This window comes from Ceratotherium simum, chromosome 35 (assembly GCF_057802395.1).
Source record: "Ceratotherium simum simum isolate JZ-2026a chromosome 35, ASM5780239v1, whole genome shotgun sequence".
Lineage (NCBI taxonomy): Eukaryota > Metazoa > Chordata > Mammalia > Perissodactyla > Rhinocerotidae > Ceratotherium > Ceratotherium simum.
This window is the reverse complement of record NC_141934.1, coordinates 9,017,143-9,033,725: the sequence shown is the minus strand read 5'-3', so window position 1 is coordinate 9,033,725 and position 16,583 is coordinate 9,017,143. Positions and strand designations below refer to the sequence as shown.

Below are 16,583 nucleotides of genomic sequence, written 5' to 3'. Positions count from 1 at the left end.
ATGCTGGGGCTGCCTCAAGGACAGATGGAGGGAAGAGAGGGCGCAGTGCTCTTGATTCATCCTTCAGAACTGTACCCTCCCCTTCATCTGCCACCTGCCAAGGAGGTACCTTGGGGGCCTCGTTCTCAGCGTCCTCCTCCTCCTCCTCGTCCTTCTCCTCCTGTCCTTCTCTGGGCACTTTGGTTCTCAGTACCTGAGGGACGGTGAAGGGCCTGAGGGTTCAGAGAGAAAGTGAGATCAAACACTGGATTAAACCTGGAGAGAGAGCCTCGGGGAGGAGGGAATGGGGCTGAGTGAGAGGGGCCCGCCAGGACACGCAGGGCTCAGGAGGCCGGGAAAAACCAACGTGCTTTTGCTAGCCCCTAGACTCCTTGAGGGTACCAGGGTCTGACATGTGGGCTTAGGGGGAATGTGGGGGGCTCTCCAGTCCTCTCTGGTCACGGCAGCTCTGCTTTATCTACATTGGGGAATCTCTATAAGGTTCCACTGGGAAAAGTTTTTGGCAATTAAGAAAAAAAATGTAAAGCTACTGCATGAAACCAAATAAATGCTGCCTCATTCAGAGTAGCTTGGACCAACTGGCCAAGGGGGTGGCTGGGGATGGAGGGAGCACTGGACTAGGAGTAAGGAGGCTTGGGTTTGGGCCCTGGCCACTGACTTGCTCACGTGAACAGGGCCTTGGCTTCCCCAACTGTATTAACAAGAGGCTACGGGAGAGCCCATGGGCCAGAGAGCTGCTCTGCCTCCAGAATTCCACCCTCTGCCCACCCTACCGCCTCACCTGCGGCTGATGAGCTCATCATCTGAGTCGGCATCGTTGGCGCCCACCTGGTTGCCATCATAGGTGTCATCGTACTCATCCTCATAGTCATCCCCTTGGTAGGGCACGCCCTCACCTGGCTGCAGCGGCACCTGCAACGGCAGAGGTGTGGGCCAGAGGGGCCCAGGGGCTGGCCAGCCTCCCCCACTCAGCCTGGGCCCCGTGGCCTTGGGACGCCGCCTACCTCCTCCACCACCACGCTGTACTGCTCGTAGCGCTGCCGCTGTGCCACCACCGCCCGCTTGTCGTTCAGCAGGCTCCGCGTGTTCTCCTCCTTCCTGGCATCAAGAGGGAACAGGGAGGAGAGAGGAGGGAAACCATCAGGATTTGAAGGCTGCAGGGTGTGAGGGTCCGGAGAGACCTTGGGCTCACTTCTCCACCCCGCAGGCCGGCACAAACTGAGACACTGATCTCAAGCATTGGGGGGCACATTTTACACTGGGGGGTGTGGGAGGGTGGGCCTCTCACCGCTGCTGGTGCCCAGGTGACTGGGTCCAGCCACTCTGGAAGGCCTCCCAGGAGCAGCTGTTAGAATGTCAAATGTGCTCCCCCTTCAGCCAGGAAATACCCCTTCAAGGCGTCCACCCTAGAGAAACGCTGGCCGTGTGCACAAAGATGCCTGATCAGGGACTGTCTTTTCAGCATTGCTTGTAACAGTGAAAAATCGAAAGCAACTAATGTCCATCACGAGTGAAATGGCCAAAGGACCTGTGCCACATCTGTATTACAGAATGCTGGGCGGCAGTTCTCAAGAATGACAGTGATCTATTTGTGCTGACGGAGAAAGAATTCTAAGACTTATTCCAGAGGGAAAAAGCAAGCTATGGAAAAATAGACAGTACAATCCCATCTGTATAAAAAGCAGAAGACAAACCAGACCAACTCTCTGTTCCTATAGGCATACAGATATCTATGTATGTAAATGCACAGAGACAGGGTCAGGCAGCCCCCTACCAAATGACAACGGTTACTCCTAGGAGGGGCCTGGGGTTACTTAAGTCTTTTAAAACAAACAAAAATTTAAGAAAGAGCAAGGCCACATGTGGCTTTCTTACTGAGCTCAGGGGAGCCCTAGGGGGCCTCTGGGAGTGAGGAGTGAGGAGGGGTCCTGGCATCTTCCTCTCACCCCGCTTCACCACACTAGCCTTCTATCTGTTCTGCAGTTCAATCTTCCACGTCAGATTGCATTGGCAGGAAAAGTCTAGAAGTTCAACTCCTGTCCAATTGCAGGTGAGGAAACTCGAGTGCAGTGGAAGGAAGGGGAGGGACATGCATGGGACCACAGTGAGCTGCAGCACAGCCGTGGTGGGGACTCAGGCCTCTTACTTGTGGCTTTGCAACTCTGTAGAAAAACCTGGCTTGTCAGACACATAGACAGGCCGGTGGAATGTAGTTTCTAGCCCTGCAGGGGAAAATCAATATGAGATGCCAGGCAAGAAAATCCAGCTTAGCTGTGAAATCAGGTCTCTGGAATGCATCAAGGGGAGGACAAAAAAAGAGAAGAGGCACAAAGCCCTACACAGCTTCCATAAAAATCTTCTCTTAACTGGCTTTTGGTACAGGGAGGGGCAGGCGCCTGAGTCTGTCGGGCTGTCTGCCTGAGAGCAGGTCAGCACTGCAGCCCCCAGTGTGGTGGGCTAGGATTTGGCTTCCTTCAACAGTTTTATTAAAGGCCTACTATGTGCCAGGCAGGGTACTAAGGCTGAGTTGGGGAGACATTCTGAAAAGAGTAAGATATGGATCTCCTCTCATGGAACTCAGTCTAGGGGGCGTGACAGACAGGCAAATGGCAGCCAACGTGAAATGTGCTAAACGGAGGCAAGCACGCCCTGGAAACACAGAGGAAGGAGATGTGAACTCTGTGCAGGGGGTCTAGCTGAGGGTCAGAAGAAGGGATAATGGAGGCTCTATGGTGGTGGGGGCGTTGATTTGGACAGGGAAAAATCTTGGTCTACAGGAATCTTTCACATCTCACCAGGAAAGGGGCCTGTGACTGTGGCCTTGGCCCTCACCTGGCCTCCTTTACCAAGTTGGGGGCTGGAAAGAGGCAGACAGGAAATGAAAGGGGCCCAAGCTTTTCCAGGTGGTTGGTGCCACTGGTAGGAGTACATTCATTCATTCAACACACATTTCCTGAGGGCCTGCTAGGTGCCAAGACCCGTGCTGGGCCAGGGGACCAAGGATGAATGAGAGGTGTCACTGTTTTTTTCTGCCACCTCTCACGGCTCCTGGTCCACCCTGTCCCCAGTTCTGGGCAGCAGGGCTGTTCTTTTGCACTGTGTGGCCTCTGGTTAAGTGGCTCCCTGGCAGGGCCAGACAGAGAAGCCTGGCAAACTCTGGCCACCACAGGTGGGCCCTGGGAGAGGACAAAGGTAGAGACAGTGGAGCCTGGTGCTCTGGGAACCCTGTCCAGGGAGGTGTGGCTTTGGCCCCATGACCTCATTTGGAGGCAGGAAGGAAAAGAAAATCAGGGGCAAAACTAGCAGGGAAAAGATCCATCTGAGGGACAGAACTTCAGTCAAGTCTGGAAACACAGGTAGCAGTGGCTTTGGAGACTGTCTTCAGAGCAGGCTGCTTCCTTGGCCTCCTACAAGATGCGAGTGAGCCCAGAGAACACGCAGGCTCTCCTCAAGCTCGGCTACCTTTCCCCTCCTCACTTCCTCCGGCCTATCCTTCAAGGCTCAACTCAAACTGGCCCTTGGGGGGTGACATCCACCTTTGAATTTCTGAAGGGCCTGCAGAGGCAATAAACCCTTCCTTTTCTAGGTGAGGAATCAGAGGATCCAGAGAGGCAGAGCAACCTTCCCAACGTCACACAGCTACCAGCAGATCCAGGGCCAGAACACAGGTCTCCTGATTCAAGTCTGCTCAGCTACTTCCTGAGCTGTGTGACCACAGGGCAAGACCCTTATCCTTGCCAAGTCTTGGTTCTGCCTCCAGGGATGACGTAAGGATGAAATAAGATGATGAGGAGAAGTCGACCTGGCACCTGCTGGGCTCAACAAAGTGAATCCTATTTCTTTTACTGCAGGACTTGTCAGAGACTTTAATGTGCTAATGTGCTCTGTGACTCTCCAAGAGGCAGACAGAGTGCACAGACATTTTTGGCGATAGAACCTTTTTTGAGGGAGAACACTTATTATCTTCCAGGGCACCACTGTTCAGTGCAAAGCAGTTAGGGGACCCCACCTCATATGCACTGCCTCCTTCATTTAGCTATGTTATACAGTAGTCCCCCCTTATCTGTGGTTTCCCTTTCTGTGGTTTCAGGTACCCACGGCCAACCATAGTCGGAAAATATTAAATGGAAAATTACAGAAATAAACAATTCGTAAATTTTAAATTGCACACCATTCTGAGTAACGTGATGAGATCTCTCGCCTTCCTGCTCTGTCCTGCCCTGGACGTGAATCATCACTTTGGCCAGCGTATCCATGCTGTATACGCTACCTGCTCCTTAGTCACTGAGTAGCCGTCTCGGTTATCAGATCCACTGTCACGGTATCTCAGTGCTTGTGTTCAAGTCACCCTTATTTTACTTCATAATGGCCCCAAAGCGCAAGAATAGTGATGCTGGCAATTCAGATATGCCAGAGAGAAGCTGGGGAGAACTTCCTTTAATTGAAAAGGTGAAAGTTCTTGACTTAATAAGGAAAGAAAAAAAATCGTATGCTGAGGTTGCTAAGATCTATGATAACTTTTATTACAGTATATTGTTATAATTGCCCTATTTTATTATTAGTTGTTGTTGTTAATCTCTTACTGTGCCTAATTTATAAATTAAACTTTATCATAGGTATGTACGTACAGGAATAACCATAGTATATATAGGGTTTGGTACTATCCGTGTTTCAGGCATCCACTGGGGGTCTTGGGAGATATCCCCCGTGGATGGGGGGAGGAATGACCATACCTGTAGCACATGTGCATGGCGTCTACCCAACAGCCACCCTCCACCTCACCTCCACTCCTAACAAACCCTCATTTTGTTCAGGTCTTTCCACCCTCCCCCTTCACCTGGAGCCCTGGACCTCGGCCCTGTGACCCAGTTCCCCCATTGAGATGTGAGGGGAATCTGGAGACTTCTGGGAAAGGTCTCCCGGTCTCTAAGAGATCTACAAGAAGACCTGCTCCAGACTTCCTCCAGGTGCTGTCAGTTTTGGAGGTCATAGCTGAAACAGCTGCAGCTGCCCAGTGGCCTCGAGGGAACCAATTCCGAGAGAAGGAAAAGATGCATCCTTGATGGTGAGGCTGCACCACGGGTTAACCAAGCCTAGACTGCGCTGCCTTGCCATTCCTTGTCATGCAAGGGAACAGATTTCCTTATTACTTGAGTCACTGAGTGCATCCTATCTGATTTTTTTTCCCCCCAAAGCCCCAGTAGATAGTTGTATGTCATAGCTGCACATCCTTCTAGTTGCTGTACGTGGGACGCGGCCTCAGCATGGCCAGAGAAGCGGTGCGTCGGTGCGCGCCCGGGATCCGAACCTGGGCCGCCAGCAGCGGAGCACGCCCACTTAACCGCCAAGCCACAGGGCGGCCCATCCTATCTGATTTAACAACACACACATTTCAACTCAAGTGTGATCTGCCTTGTGCTGAGGCCCCTGTATGGTCCATCCCAATCTCTTGCTGCTTGTTTAACAGTCTAAGTCTTTCCCAGGGTCTCTGCACCATTTGAGGCCGAGGCCTGGGTGCCCTGCTCACCTCGTCTCCCTGGTATCTAGCACAGGATCTGGCGCTAGTAAATCGCTTAATAAATATTTGCTGAATGAATAATAAATGATGAACACATGAACGGAGGCTTTGCCTCTTTGCAATCCCCAGCCCCGGGGCTACCTAGCACAAAGAGTTCAGTAAACATTTGCCACCCTGTCTCTCTGCCTGGCAGCCTGGAGCGCCCTATGAGCAGGGGCACAGCCCTCCTTGTCTGCCCCTCTCCCTACAGCAGGAGCTGCAGAGGATCATTCTGGCCTGGAAGAGCGGCCACTCATACAGGATAACATCTCCGGCCTGGGATCTGAGGATGTTGCAATGCGTGTGACTAAGCAGTTTGTAATTGCTTCCTGTCCAGCCAGCCAGATGGCTTTATAGCCGCCCTGCGCGCACTCCCCAAGCCCTCGGCCAGCCAAGCTTCCAGAACTGGACAGCCCTGGGGGGTGGAAGAGCACAGGGCCTTCACTGAAGCAGCAGCTTGCACTTCTGCCATTGGGGCTCCTATCACAAGAATGGGGAGGTCCCCTCCCTTCTCTGAACCTCACCGTCTCCATCTATATGATGGGGGAAAGGGCAGGCTGTACTGGTCCAGCAGTTCCCAAATTTCTGGATTCCATGAACCAACATCATTCAGGAGAACTCTGGGGGACTAGCATAGTGTTGTCAACGTCTTATTTTGCCATTCTCTATGTCGTACTTTCTACCATCGCTGCTGACTCTTGGCCCCTCCAACGGGTCTCCACTAAAAACCCAGGGGATCTTTCCAAAACATAAAATGTGTTGGCTCATGGGACCCTCGCCATGCTCCCCACGGCCTTGGGGCCACTGTCCCTGATGTCTACTCTGCTTGGAAAGCTTCTCCTCCCCCGCTTCACAGAACTGACCCTTCCCCATCCTTCCACTCTTAGTCCCATGTCATTTTCTCAGAGAAGACTTTCTGCCTGGATCAAAGCCCCTACCAGAGGCTTGGAAGTCTGTGCACCTCTACCTTGTAGTACCTGTTATATTTGCAGTTTTACCTTGCTTGTTTGATGAATTGATTAGTACAAACTCCACATGGGCAGAGGCCGTATCTGTTTCACTCCCCACTACATCCCCAACACCTAATATATCCAGGGCCTAGAATGCCATAAGCACCCAGTAAATATTTCTTGAATGAATGAATAAATTATGAATGGACTTTTCCATGTCAAAAAAGTAGGAAGGACATAAAGTAAAAATAAGTAGAAAGGCCTTAAGATGGAATACGTTCACTCTCTGAAAAGCTCACTCAGTAGAGGGCCTTAATTTTCTCATTTTGTCATAGAATGGACAAAATCAGTTCAAGGAGCAGCTTCAGGGAAGTTCTGCTCAGCTCTCCCATCCAGAGATTCGATGGTGGACACATTCAAAGATGTAAGAAGAAGAGAAGAAGGGGACAGTTTTGGCCCCTCTGGCCTCTTGCTGTCAACGACGAGGATTTACTAAAAACCACTCAGTGCAGAGTCAGAGCCTAAAGCATAATTATTAGAGAACCTGTCCCCGCCTGCTGGAGCACACAGGTCCCGGGCTGCCAAGGGAGCCTTGAGCTGAAACTCGGGCCAGATCCATAAAGACAGAGCCCTTAGTTTCTCTCTGCACTTTTTTTTTTAATAATTTTTATTTATTTATTTTTTTTCCCCCAAAGCCCCAGTAGATAGTTGTATGTCATAGTTGCATAGCCTTCTAGTTGCTGTATGTGGGACACGGCCTCAGCATGGCCGGAGAAGCGGTGCGTTGGTGCGCGCCCGGGATCCGAACCCGGGGCGCCAGTAGTGGAGTGCGCGCACTTAACCGCTAAGCCATGGGGCCGGCCCTCTCTCTGCACTTTTGAGTTGAGGTCCCTGGAACCCCGCGGCCCACTGTACTCACCTCCTGCCCTTGTGCACCCGGCTCAGGTCTACTGTGTCCCTGCTGAACACGTCAAACTCATCGTTCTGGAAGACGTTGTGACGAGACGTCAGCAGGGGCGTGGGGTCTGGCTTCAGCTGTCTGGGGGGCGGTATAGAAATCAATTTAAGGGGGCCTTGCCAGCTGATGCCTACCTGCACCCCACTTCCTCCTACCATGTTATATCCATCAGATTCTCCATTTCTCTTCAACAGCCACACTTGGACACAATCTAAAACCTGCCCTACCTGGCCCTCGCCTGGGTAGGTAGCCACATCTCAAATGAAGCTCCCCCTCGGTCCCGCGTGCTATTCACACAGGTTTTCTTTCTGTTTCTTTTTTTTTTTTTTTTTAAAGATTTTATTTATTTTATTTTTCCCCCCAAAGCCCCAGTGGATAGTTGTGTGTCGTAGCTGCACATCCTTCTAGTTGCTGTATGTGGGACTCGGCCTCAGGATGAACGGAGAAGTGGTGCCTCGATGCGCACCCGGGATCCGAACCCGGGCCACCAGCATCGCAGTGCGCGCACTTAACCACCAAGCCACAGGGCCGGCCCTCTTTCTGTTTCTTAAAAGCTCCCTCCCTCATTTAATGTTCACAACAGCCCTGAGATAGGTGGTCATAGGTCACTCACCTCTTTGTGCCTCAGTGCCCTCACCTGTAAAATGGGCACAGAGAGGCTGAGGAACGTGTCCAAAGGCATAGCTAACTTGATTCATTCATTCAGTAAACATCATTTGTTCATGGAAGAAACACCCAATCATGTACTCGTTCCTGCTGCCCCACGGGGCCTGCAGGGAAGCTGTGGGCCAAACTCAGAAAGGGCAGGTACAAAGGAAGTGAGAAGCTTTGACTGTCCTCCCCCAGGAATCCACTAGGAAGGTGGAAAGACAGGGGCTGACCAGCAACTCTGGAGCTCTGAAGGGCTCAGTAACTCCTTCGTCACATCCTGTGTCTCTAATCGGTCTGTCCACAAGGTGACGCAAGGATGTCCAGCTGGGCACACACTCTGCCCTGCAGGGGGCATGTAAGAACCTCCTGCGGGAACTAAGGTTTTTATGTTTCCCCAAAGAGGACATTAGTTTACATGGTTGGGAAACACTGCTGTGGGGGAGAGAGAGCAACTGAGTCCTGAGACACGAGGGCAAGAAGAGTGGGAGGCGAAGGAGCTAAGGGCCCCCGACAAGGGCCTCCAGAGTGCCTCCTGCCAGGGCCCTGAGCAGGCTGGATGCCATGAGCCTCCTCCCACCTGTCTAGGCTGCGGTCCAGCTGGCTGAGAGCGGGGGCCAGCCGCTCCTCCAGGATGTTGTTGATCACCTGCTCCGGGTCGTAGCTGTAGTGCTCCAGGCAGGCCAGGATGAAGCCCTCGCCAAGGTCAGGCAGCAGGTCCTTCACTTGGGAGATGAGTGAGTCTAGCTCCACACCACCTATGGGGGTGCCCAGAGCAGCGGCTGCCCCCATGCACTGTGGGAAGAGCCAGAGTGAAGGAGGGGAAGGTTAGGCCAGGCCAGTGATAGGGCGACAGGCCCCAAAGAGCACTGGACTCAAAGTCAGGGGACCTGATTTGAGACCCAGCCCTGCCCCTCCTGGCCGTGGGACCTTAGCCAAGTGATTCAAGTCTCTCTGAGCCTCCATTTCCTTCCCTGTGGAAGAGGGAGCTCTATAACTGACTGGCTGAGTGACTTTGGGCAAGGTGCTTCCCCTTTCTGAACTTCAGTTTCCTCCCTATAAAATGGGCATAGTATCCCCCACCTCGTGAAGTTGTTTCAAATGGTTCAAAGAGATGATGCACACAAAGCACCAAGCACAGTGCCTGGCGCAGCCTGGGCTCTTCTTAAATGGTCCTCTCACAAACTGATCACTGATGTTGGAGGGAACAGCAACCACCAGACCTGGACCATATGGAGATGCTCCCTTTTAATTATATTCTTTTCAACAAGGGGTTTCAGCTCATATATTGCTCGATGTGGCTCAATTTTGTTAGGCTTTTCATTTAAGGAAATTCATAAATCAAAACAACAACCATAAGAACCCTCCTTGTCTCAGATAAGAAGCCAAACGGGGAAGAGAGTGGGAAAAGGCTGAGGGGGCTGTCATTCTTCAAGACCCTGCGAGAGTCAGGGGGCCTGGGGTCTGACAGCAAGAAGAGCAGCATCTGTTAACGGAGCATGGAGGGCCAGGCAGGCTCAGAGTGCTTCACACAGCAGCTCTGGAAATCCCAACAACCGTATGGAGGCGGGGACAGCAACTATCCTCAACTTACAGATGAGGAACCAAGGCTTGATGTGAGTGATGTGCCTAAGGCCACATAGCTGGTGAGTGACAGAACCAGGATACACCCCTGAGCTGCCCGACCCCGGAGACTGTGTGGTCATAATCTTTATGTCATGCTGACTCCCAACACACAGGGAAGAGTCCTAGGTTCAGTGGCCAATCAGTATAGCCACAACTTTTCCAGAGAGTTCTGGAAAAGCCTGGAGAGAAAACACTAGATCAGAGGTTTCCAAACTTGCTCAGTGGAGCCCTGCAGTCCCATGGAGGGGCTTCCAGGAAGGCCAGGTGGTGATATCAGGCATTGCTCCCAGCTGCAACCAAAGCAGCTCCACCAGCATGTTTAGGGGAGAGCCCCAAGAAGGGGTTCACGTGGAAAAAGCTCCATCATTTTCTTTTTTTTTTCTTTTTTTGCTGAGGAAGATTGGCCCTGAGCTAACATCTGTGCCAATCCTCCTCTATTTTGTATGTGGGTCACCGCCACAGCATGGCTGACGAGTGGGGTAGGTCGACACCGGGGCACTGAACTTGCGAACCTAGGCCACTGAAGCAGAGCGTGCTGAACTTAACCACTAGGCCACAGGGCCAGCCCTCCATCGCTTCATTTTATAGAAGGGAAACTGAGGCTTTGATAGCTTCAGTGACTTGCTGTCTCTTCACACCCGGCCCAGCGTGCCCTCAGCTTGGGACTCTCTAAAGGCAGCATGGAGCTGACCAGCAGCTCAAGGTCATCAATTCCAAACGAAACCTTTTTGTCCGACAGCAGAAACAAAGAAAGGAGGTTTCCTGCTGGCTCAACCTCTCAGAAGGGGCCAGCAGGGGCAGGGGAAGCAGGGGGAAAGCGCTGCTCCAGACACACCTCCTCTTCCTCTGAGTTCTCTGGATGTGATGATGTTCCACCAACTGGTTCCACCGTCACCATGACCCCGTTAAGATCCTCAGCCACAGGTGGGTCTTTAGCATCTGCGGCTTTCCTTCGGTCCACCCCTTCCCAGGCACTCTCGACTGCCTGGAGGATGTAGGCAGTCCGCGTCTCATCCCTGTGAGGACGTGTTAAGGGGTCTCTCCCTCCGAGGCCACAGCCCTCTCTGCCTCCTCAGCTCTGAGGCAGCGTAGTTTCTCAGTTTCTCCCCAGGTCTGACCATATGACTTCTGCCAGGGGCTGTCTGGGTGGCACCCAGTGGGCCATGGGCACCTGGGCTGCAGAGAGAAACAGGTCAGACCATGGCCTCACTGGCCTTGAAACCCAGTACCTGCCACTCAGCAGAAAGCAGCTTTGGGTAAAGACAGGACAAGAGGCTGGCATCAGAGTCCTGGGACATGGTGTCTGGATAAGTCAGTTGCAACTCCTCTGTACTGACCACTGGGAGGGCCCGATGGGGGCACTGACACAAGGCTTGCCATTCAACCAGCTGAGGGCTTTCTGCAAAGGCTGGGGGCCCACAGGGTACCCCTGAGGCAGGACTGAGCAACCCACCCCAGCACCAAAATGGCCCACAGGCTTGTTCCTCCTTGTCCCTCCTCCCTCTCTACCACCCTGGGCATTGCCAAGCCAGACATCTGGGAGTCGCCCTAGCCTCCCTCACTCCACTTCTAGTCCAAACCCCCATCGGCCACACCTGGATGCCAGCAACAGTGTCCTCAGCAGCCCCTGGGCCTCACGGAGACCCCAGGCCAGTCCATTCTCTTTCCTGTGACAGATGGAGCTTTTCCAAAGTATAAAACTGACCCTGTCACCCCCTGCGTCATTCTCTTCCATGGCTCCCCAAGTGCTTACAGGACAGAGCCCAAACTTCTTAGTGAGGGTCATCCCAGGGCCATGACGGTCTGCTCATCCCCAGCTCATCTGACACGCCCTAAAGCCCCTCCCACTAGACCCCTTTCTCTCAGATCTCCTCAGACGGGCCTGCTCTGTCCTCTGTCCATTGGGAACACTTAGCTCGGGGCTTTGGCCATCTCCTGTTCCTTCTGCTGTTCTCAGCTTGGACTTCACTTCCATGTGACACCCCCACCCCAAGCTCCACTGGGTTAGGTGCCTCCCCTGGTTACCACACCCTCTAAATATCTCCCATATGACACTATCTAACTGCCTATTTACTTGTCTGTCTCCTGTCCTACAGTGAGGTCTGTGCGGGTGGGGCTGAGTCCATCTTGGTCATGCAGGCCCAGACACTCAGTAAACACCTAGAGAAAGCAAGACTGTCCCTCCCACCCCTGCCCGAGGATCAGAGCATTCATCTCCTCCAGAAACAGGGGCTGGGGCCTTGGCGGACCTCTAGGGAAAGCTGGCTGACCTGTGTGTTCTGGGGCTAAACCTTCCTCTGCTCCTCTGTGCCCTAGCAGCCCATCTCTGACCTGGTCAGGCCAAGCCCCGTCCCAGTGGCTATGGTAAAAGGATACAAAACAGATGAGGCCTGCTGCAGCAAGCTGACATCATCGGCCACAGGGAAGAGTGCGTCGTAGTCCCGGAGGAACCTGTTGGGCAGAGAACAGCCAGGAAGGACAGGGCTGGGGCCACAGAGGCACTGCTCTGCTGCCGGCCACTCCCCGCGTCTGCTGCCCAACCACAAATGCCAGAAGCTTAGTCCATATGGCAGGGGCTCTGGTATGTAAGGCCTGAAGGGGACTGGTGGGAGTGCCACGGGCCTGACCCACTCCTGGTCCTAGCCAGCCACACACTCACCTCCTCTCCTGCAGCAAGGAACTGAAGATCTGTAGGAACTCTTCGACGAAGCCCTGAATATTGTCACAGCTGGAGGAGAACACCAGGGAAGATGAGATCACTCAATGCAGATGATCTGCAGCTCCCCTCCACACCCACCCCACCCCTCTGCAGGGCCTCTGGCCAGCTGGAGGAAAGAGGCATTTTTCTCAGTTTCCCATCTCTGCTCAGCAACCAGGGAGCAAGGGAGAGGGCAGATGCAGTGAAGGACACACCCCGGCAGAGCTTTCACAGGGGCTCTTCCACCTGGGCAGCAGCTCCCAAGGGCTTACCTGCTTTCTAGGACGGGGAGAAGGCAGATCTGGTTCATGAGGATATGAAAAATCTCCAGTAGCTTCTTCCTGGAATGGGAGAGCCTCTGCCACAGGTCACCTAGCAGCCTTTGAAGGCCAGAAAGAAAAAAGAAATAGATGTTTCAAAGACAATGAAAAGGCACTGAGGGGGCTTATTCCCCACAGTTGCAGGTGCCCCCCAACACCTGTCCCCCGGGGCTGACGGCCTCAGAGTTCACTGCTGACTGCAGCTGGCAAAAGGCTATAGGCCCTGAGTGGCCAGCTGGTTCCAGGGCTGCTTCTCAGTTTAAACAGTGGGTCAGGAACCAACATGTAGGTTAATAGGAGCTTGGAGCAACAGCTGAGGGGGAAAGGCTCAGACGCAGGGGCCAGGAGGCTGCTAGGTAAGGACACATGAGCTGGAAACTGCAAGGTCCTTGGTCCCACCCCCTCGTCTTAGAGATGAGGATGCTGAAGACTGGGGAGGGCAGGGCCCGTGCTCGGGCCTCTCTCTCCCACAACACTCTTAGTTTTGTCCCCGCCTCACTTGCTGTCTTCAAGCCTCCTCTTCTTAATTGCAGACTCCAGTTCGGTAATTGCTATTTCGTAAAAGGAAGCTAGTCTGTGAAGGCACACGTGGATAAAAGGCTGGATTAGTTCATTAATACCACACTTCATTAGAAAATCAAACAAACCCAAAGGAGCAGGAAAGGCCCATTTCTTGCTCCCAAATTGTCACCACAAGAATTTCCTCCCAGGACCACGCTGGCTCTTCCCCAGGCTCACCCAGATTCCCCAGATTGACCCGCGGTGGCTGGTCCCAGGAAGAGCTTCATGGGAAGTGACCTGTAGCTATGTCCCCCATTCAGATGGGAAACCAAGGCCCAGATAGGCTCATTCTAACAAAGCAATGAGGGCCACTCAGGACTCACTGAGGTTTGAGAAATGGACAGAGGGTCACTCTTTTTTCTTGCTCGAAAACTGCCAGCAGGTCCCTACCTCCTATGACGTCAAAACAATTAACTCCTCTCTCTGGTACATGCATACAGCATAACCAACCTTACTTCTCACCTTGGCAACCTCACACCCACCCCTTCCCAACTCAAATTCAAAGTCTCCATCCCACCCATACAGCTCTCCCTGTCCTCCCATGGATCAGCACTCCCACAGCTTCCCACGCAGGCTTCCTCTTAGGCTAATGCCCACAGCAACTGTCCTCCTGCTCCCCGTACCGTTCCAGGCCCACCTCCACTCTGGGTGCTTCCTGATCAGGCTCACCCATGTGGTTATTCCTCTCCAGAACCAGATGCACAGCACTCAGAATACGTTATCCTTACAACTTTAAATGCAGCTGCCTCTCTTCTGTGGTGTAATTCTTCCTCTGAACATCTTAAGCTTCCCAAAGCCAGACATGTAGTTTATGTGCCTAGGACAGTGCTGAATTTGTAGCAGGTACTCTGTAAACACTTGTCTGTCGATTGGCGGCTTCTGGCAACTTCTATGCTAGTGTTGTGCCATACATAGCAGAGGGTAACTAGGCCAAAAGACGCAAGCCTTGCTAGGCCCACAGCAAGGCACCCAGAAGAGGACAGAGAGGGCAGTTCAGCCCAAACAGATTCAAGTGTTGCCAGGATACATTGCTGGAGGGAGAGTAAATTGGAACAACTCCTTTGGAGGGTGATTTGGCAAGATCTATGAAAATTTAAAATGTACATACCATCTGTTCCTGCACTTCTACTTCTAGGAATTTATTCCTCAGGTATACTTGCAAAGGTGCAAAATGATGTGTGTGCAAAGCTACTCTTTGCAGCATTTTTCTATAATAGCAAACAACTGAAAAAAATCTAAAAGTTCATCTATGGGGCCTGGTATTCTGTACAGTACAATAGAATGCTATCCAGCCATACCAGAGATTGAGGATGTTTTATGCACTGATAGACATTAAATTTTAAAATAAAATGCAGGAGGCTGGCCAGATGGCGCAAGCAATATAATATGCGTGCGCTCCGCTGCGGGGGCCCGGGGTTCACCGGTTCGGGTCCCGGGCGCGCACCGACGCACTGCTTGTCGAGCCATGCTGTGGCGGCGTCCCATATAAAGTAGAGGAAGATGAGCATGGATGTTAGCCCAGGGCCAGTCTTCCTCAGCAAAAAGAGGAGGATTTGCAGATGTTAGCTCAGGGCCGATCTTCCTCACAAAAAAACCCAAATAAATAAATAAATAAAATGCAAACAGTAATACAGAACTCATAACGTGCCAGCACTAAATTTAAAAGGGAGGGGCAATACATATTGCACATATTTGCTTGTATATGCATATGTATATGCATATCTGTGGAAAATTCCACAAAAAAACTAATGACAATGGTTGTGTGTGAGAACTGGGGAAGGGGTTGAGGGAGACTTTTCACTATATATTTCATACTTTTTGAGTTTTGAACCATGTGAACATATTATTCATTCACAAAATTAAAGGACAGAGACAGACTCAGACATACTTGAGTATAGTTGAGAGGAAGGAGGAGAAGGTTGTTATGAAAGGGATTAGCTAAAAAGTTGTCTGGTGACTGTAAACCCTTGCAGAGAGTTCTGGGGACTGAGGTTGCTGCATTTGCTCAGTGGGTGTTTCTGGCCTCCAGCACAGTTTGAACAGGCTGGGCCAGCCCCAGGCTGTTCGTGGGTCAAAGGCAGTATTACTTGCCAAAGGCAGTGTCACTTGCAGTCAATAGTATTTTCCTTTCTTCCTCTTCACCCCGAGATAGGTGGAGTCACCACCCTGCCTCCACTGTCCCTTGCAAGAAAGTCAGTTCTTCCAAAATTACCCCTCTATCTCCAAAGGCCCTTTCAAAAGCAATCTGTGCTACATTTGGGAACATGATTTAGGAAAATGGGAAAATGCTGATGATAAGTGAAAATAAGCAAGGCACAAAAGTCTAAGAAGAGCATGATCCCTCATGGTGATTTTAATTGCCTACCTTTTGAGATTTTCCAAATTTCCTACAAGCATTTGCCACATTTACCATGAGAAAAGTTACCTTTTTAAAAAAGTGGACAACTACAGTCCCATCCTAACCTCTTTCTTCCGGGGAAAGTGTCGTTTTATTCTAACATTCTCTGGGAGGCTGTTCAATCCTAATGTCTGATTTTCAAGGGCTGAGGAGATCCAGGAGGGGTCAGAGCACCAGCTGCCATCTCTGGCACATGTCAGTGCTAGATAAATGTTTTGTTCAATGGGCGAGTAAATGACTGAATGGGTGGACGGCTGGGTGGATGGAGTTGGGCAGCTCCCAGAAGCTCCTGAGAATGGTGGGGAAAGATGCCTGGCAAGAACAGCCAGAGGCCACTGAGAACAGGCCAGCCCCTGCTCTTGCCAGGCAACATGGTTACCAGTCCATGCCCGTGCACCCCTTTCTCACTGTACAAGGAACAGATGCTCATGATGCTAAGTGGGCAAAGAGGGTCTCCCTCCCTGCCCTATATCCTCCTCTACATCTTTCTTCGGCCCAGCAGGATCCTTCTATGACTTCTTTGGAATAAAAGCCTCCAGTGCCTTCCTACCATCTACAGAATAAAGGCTCCACTCTCTGCCAGTGCATTTAAGGCTCCTCACAGTCTGACTTCTACCAACTTCCCCGGATCCATCTCTTGTTACCTGCTCCTTTCCTGCTGCCCTGGTCTCCCTACCCACTGCCTCATGTCACACTCCACTCCCTGGCTCTCCCTGGAACACACTCTGGGCCTTCACAGGCTTCACTCTGCTTGCCTGGAATGCATTTCACTTTCTCTGTCTGGAAGATTCCTGTTTGTTCCTCAATACCTCACTTAAGGGTCACCATGAAACCTCTTATTTCACCAGACAGAATTTTGCCTCCCCT

At 52.0% G+C, this 16,583-nt stretch overlaps 1 protein-coding gene across 2 annotated transcripts in view; it reads right to left on the bottom strand.

Moving 5' to 3' along the window:
- Nucleotides 1-16,583, bottom strand: part of ASCC2 (activating signal cointegrator 1 complex subunit 2) — a 41,103-nt gene that overhangs the window by 5,572 nt on the left and 18,948 nt on the right. For both annotated transcript variants that reach the window (XM_014787003.2, XM_014787004.2), the window contains 10 exons: nucleotides 13,257-13,331; nucleotides 12,710-12,817; nucleotides 12,399-12,467; nucleotides 12,116-12,190; nucleotides 10,575-10,755; nucleotides 8,694-8,908; nucleotides 7,427-7,546; nucleotides 1,005-1,098; nucleotides 782-912; nucleotides 110-212 (listed from right to left, as the gene is read on the bottom strand). In XM_014787003.2, the coding sequence (XP_014642489.1) occupies nucleotides 110-212; nucleotides 782-912; nucleotides 1,005-1,098; nucleotides 7,427-7,546; nucleotides 8,694-8,908; nucleotides 10,575-10,755; nucleotides 12,116-12,190; nucleotides 12,399-12,467; nucleotides 12,710-12,817; nucleotides 13,257-13,331 (1,171 nt within the window). The remainder of the gene's footprint in view (nucleotides 1-109; nucleotides 213-781; nucleotides 913-1,004; nucleotides 1,099-7,426; nucleotides 7,547-8,693; nucleotides 8,909-10,574; nucleotides 10,756-12,115; nucleotides 12,191-12,398; nucleotides 12,468-12,709; nucleotides 12,818-13,256; nucleotides 13,332-16,583) is intronic.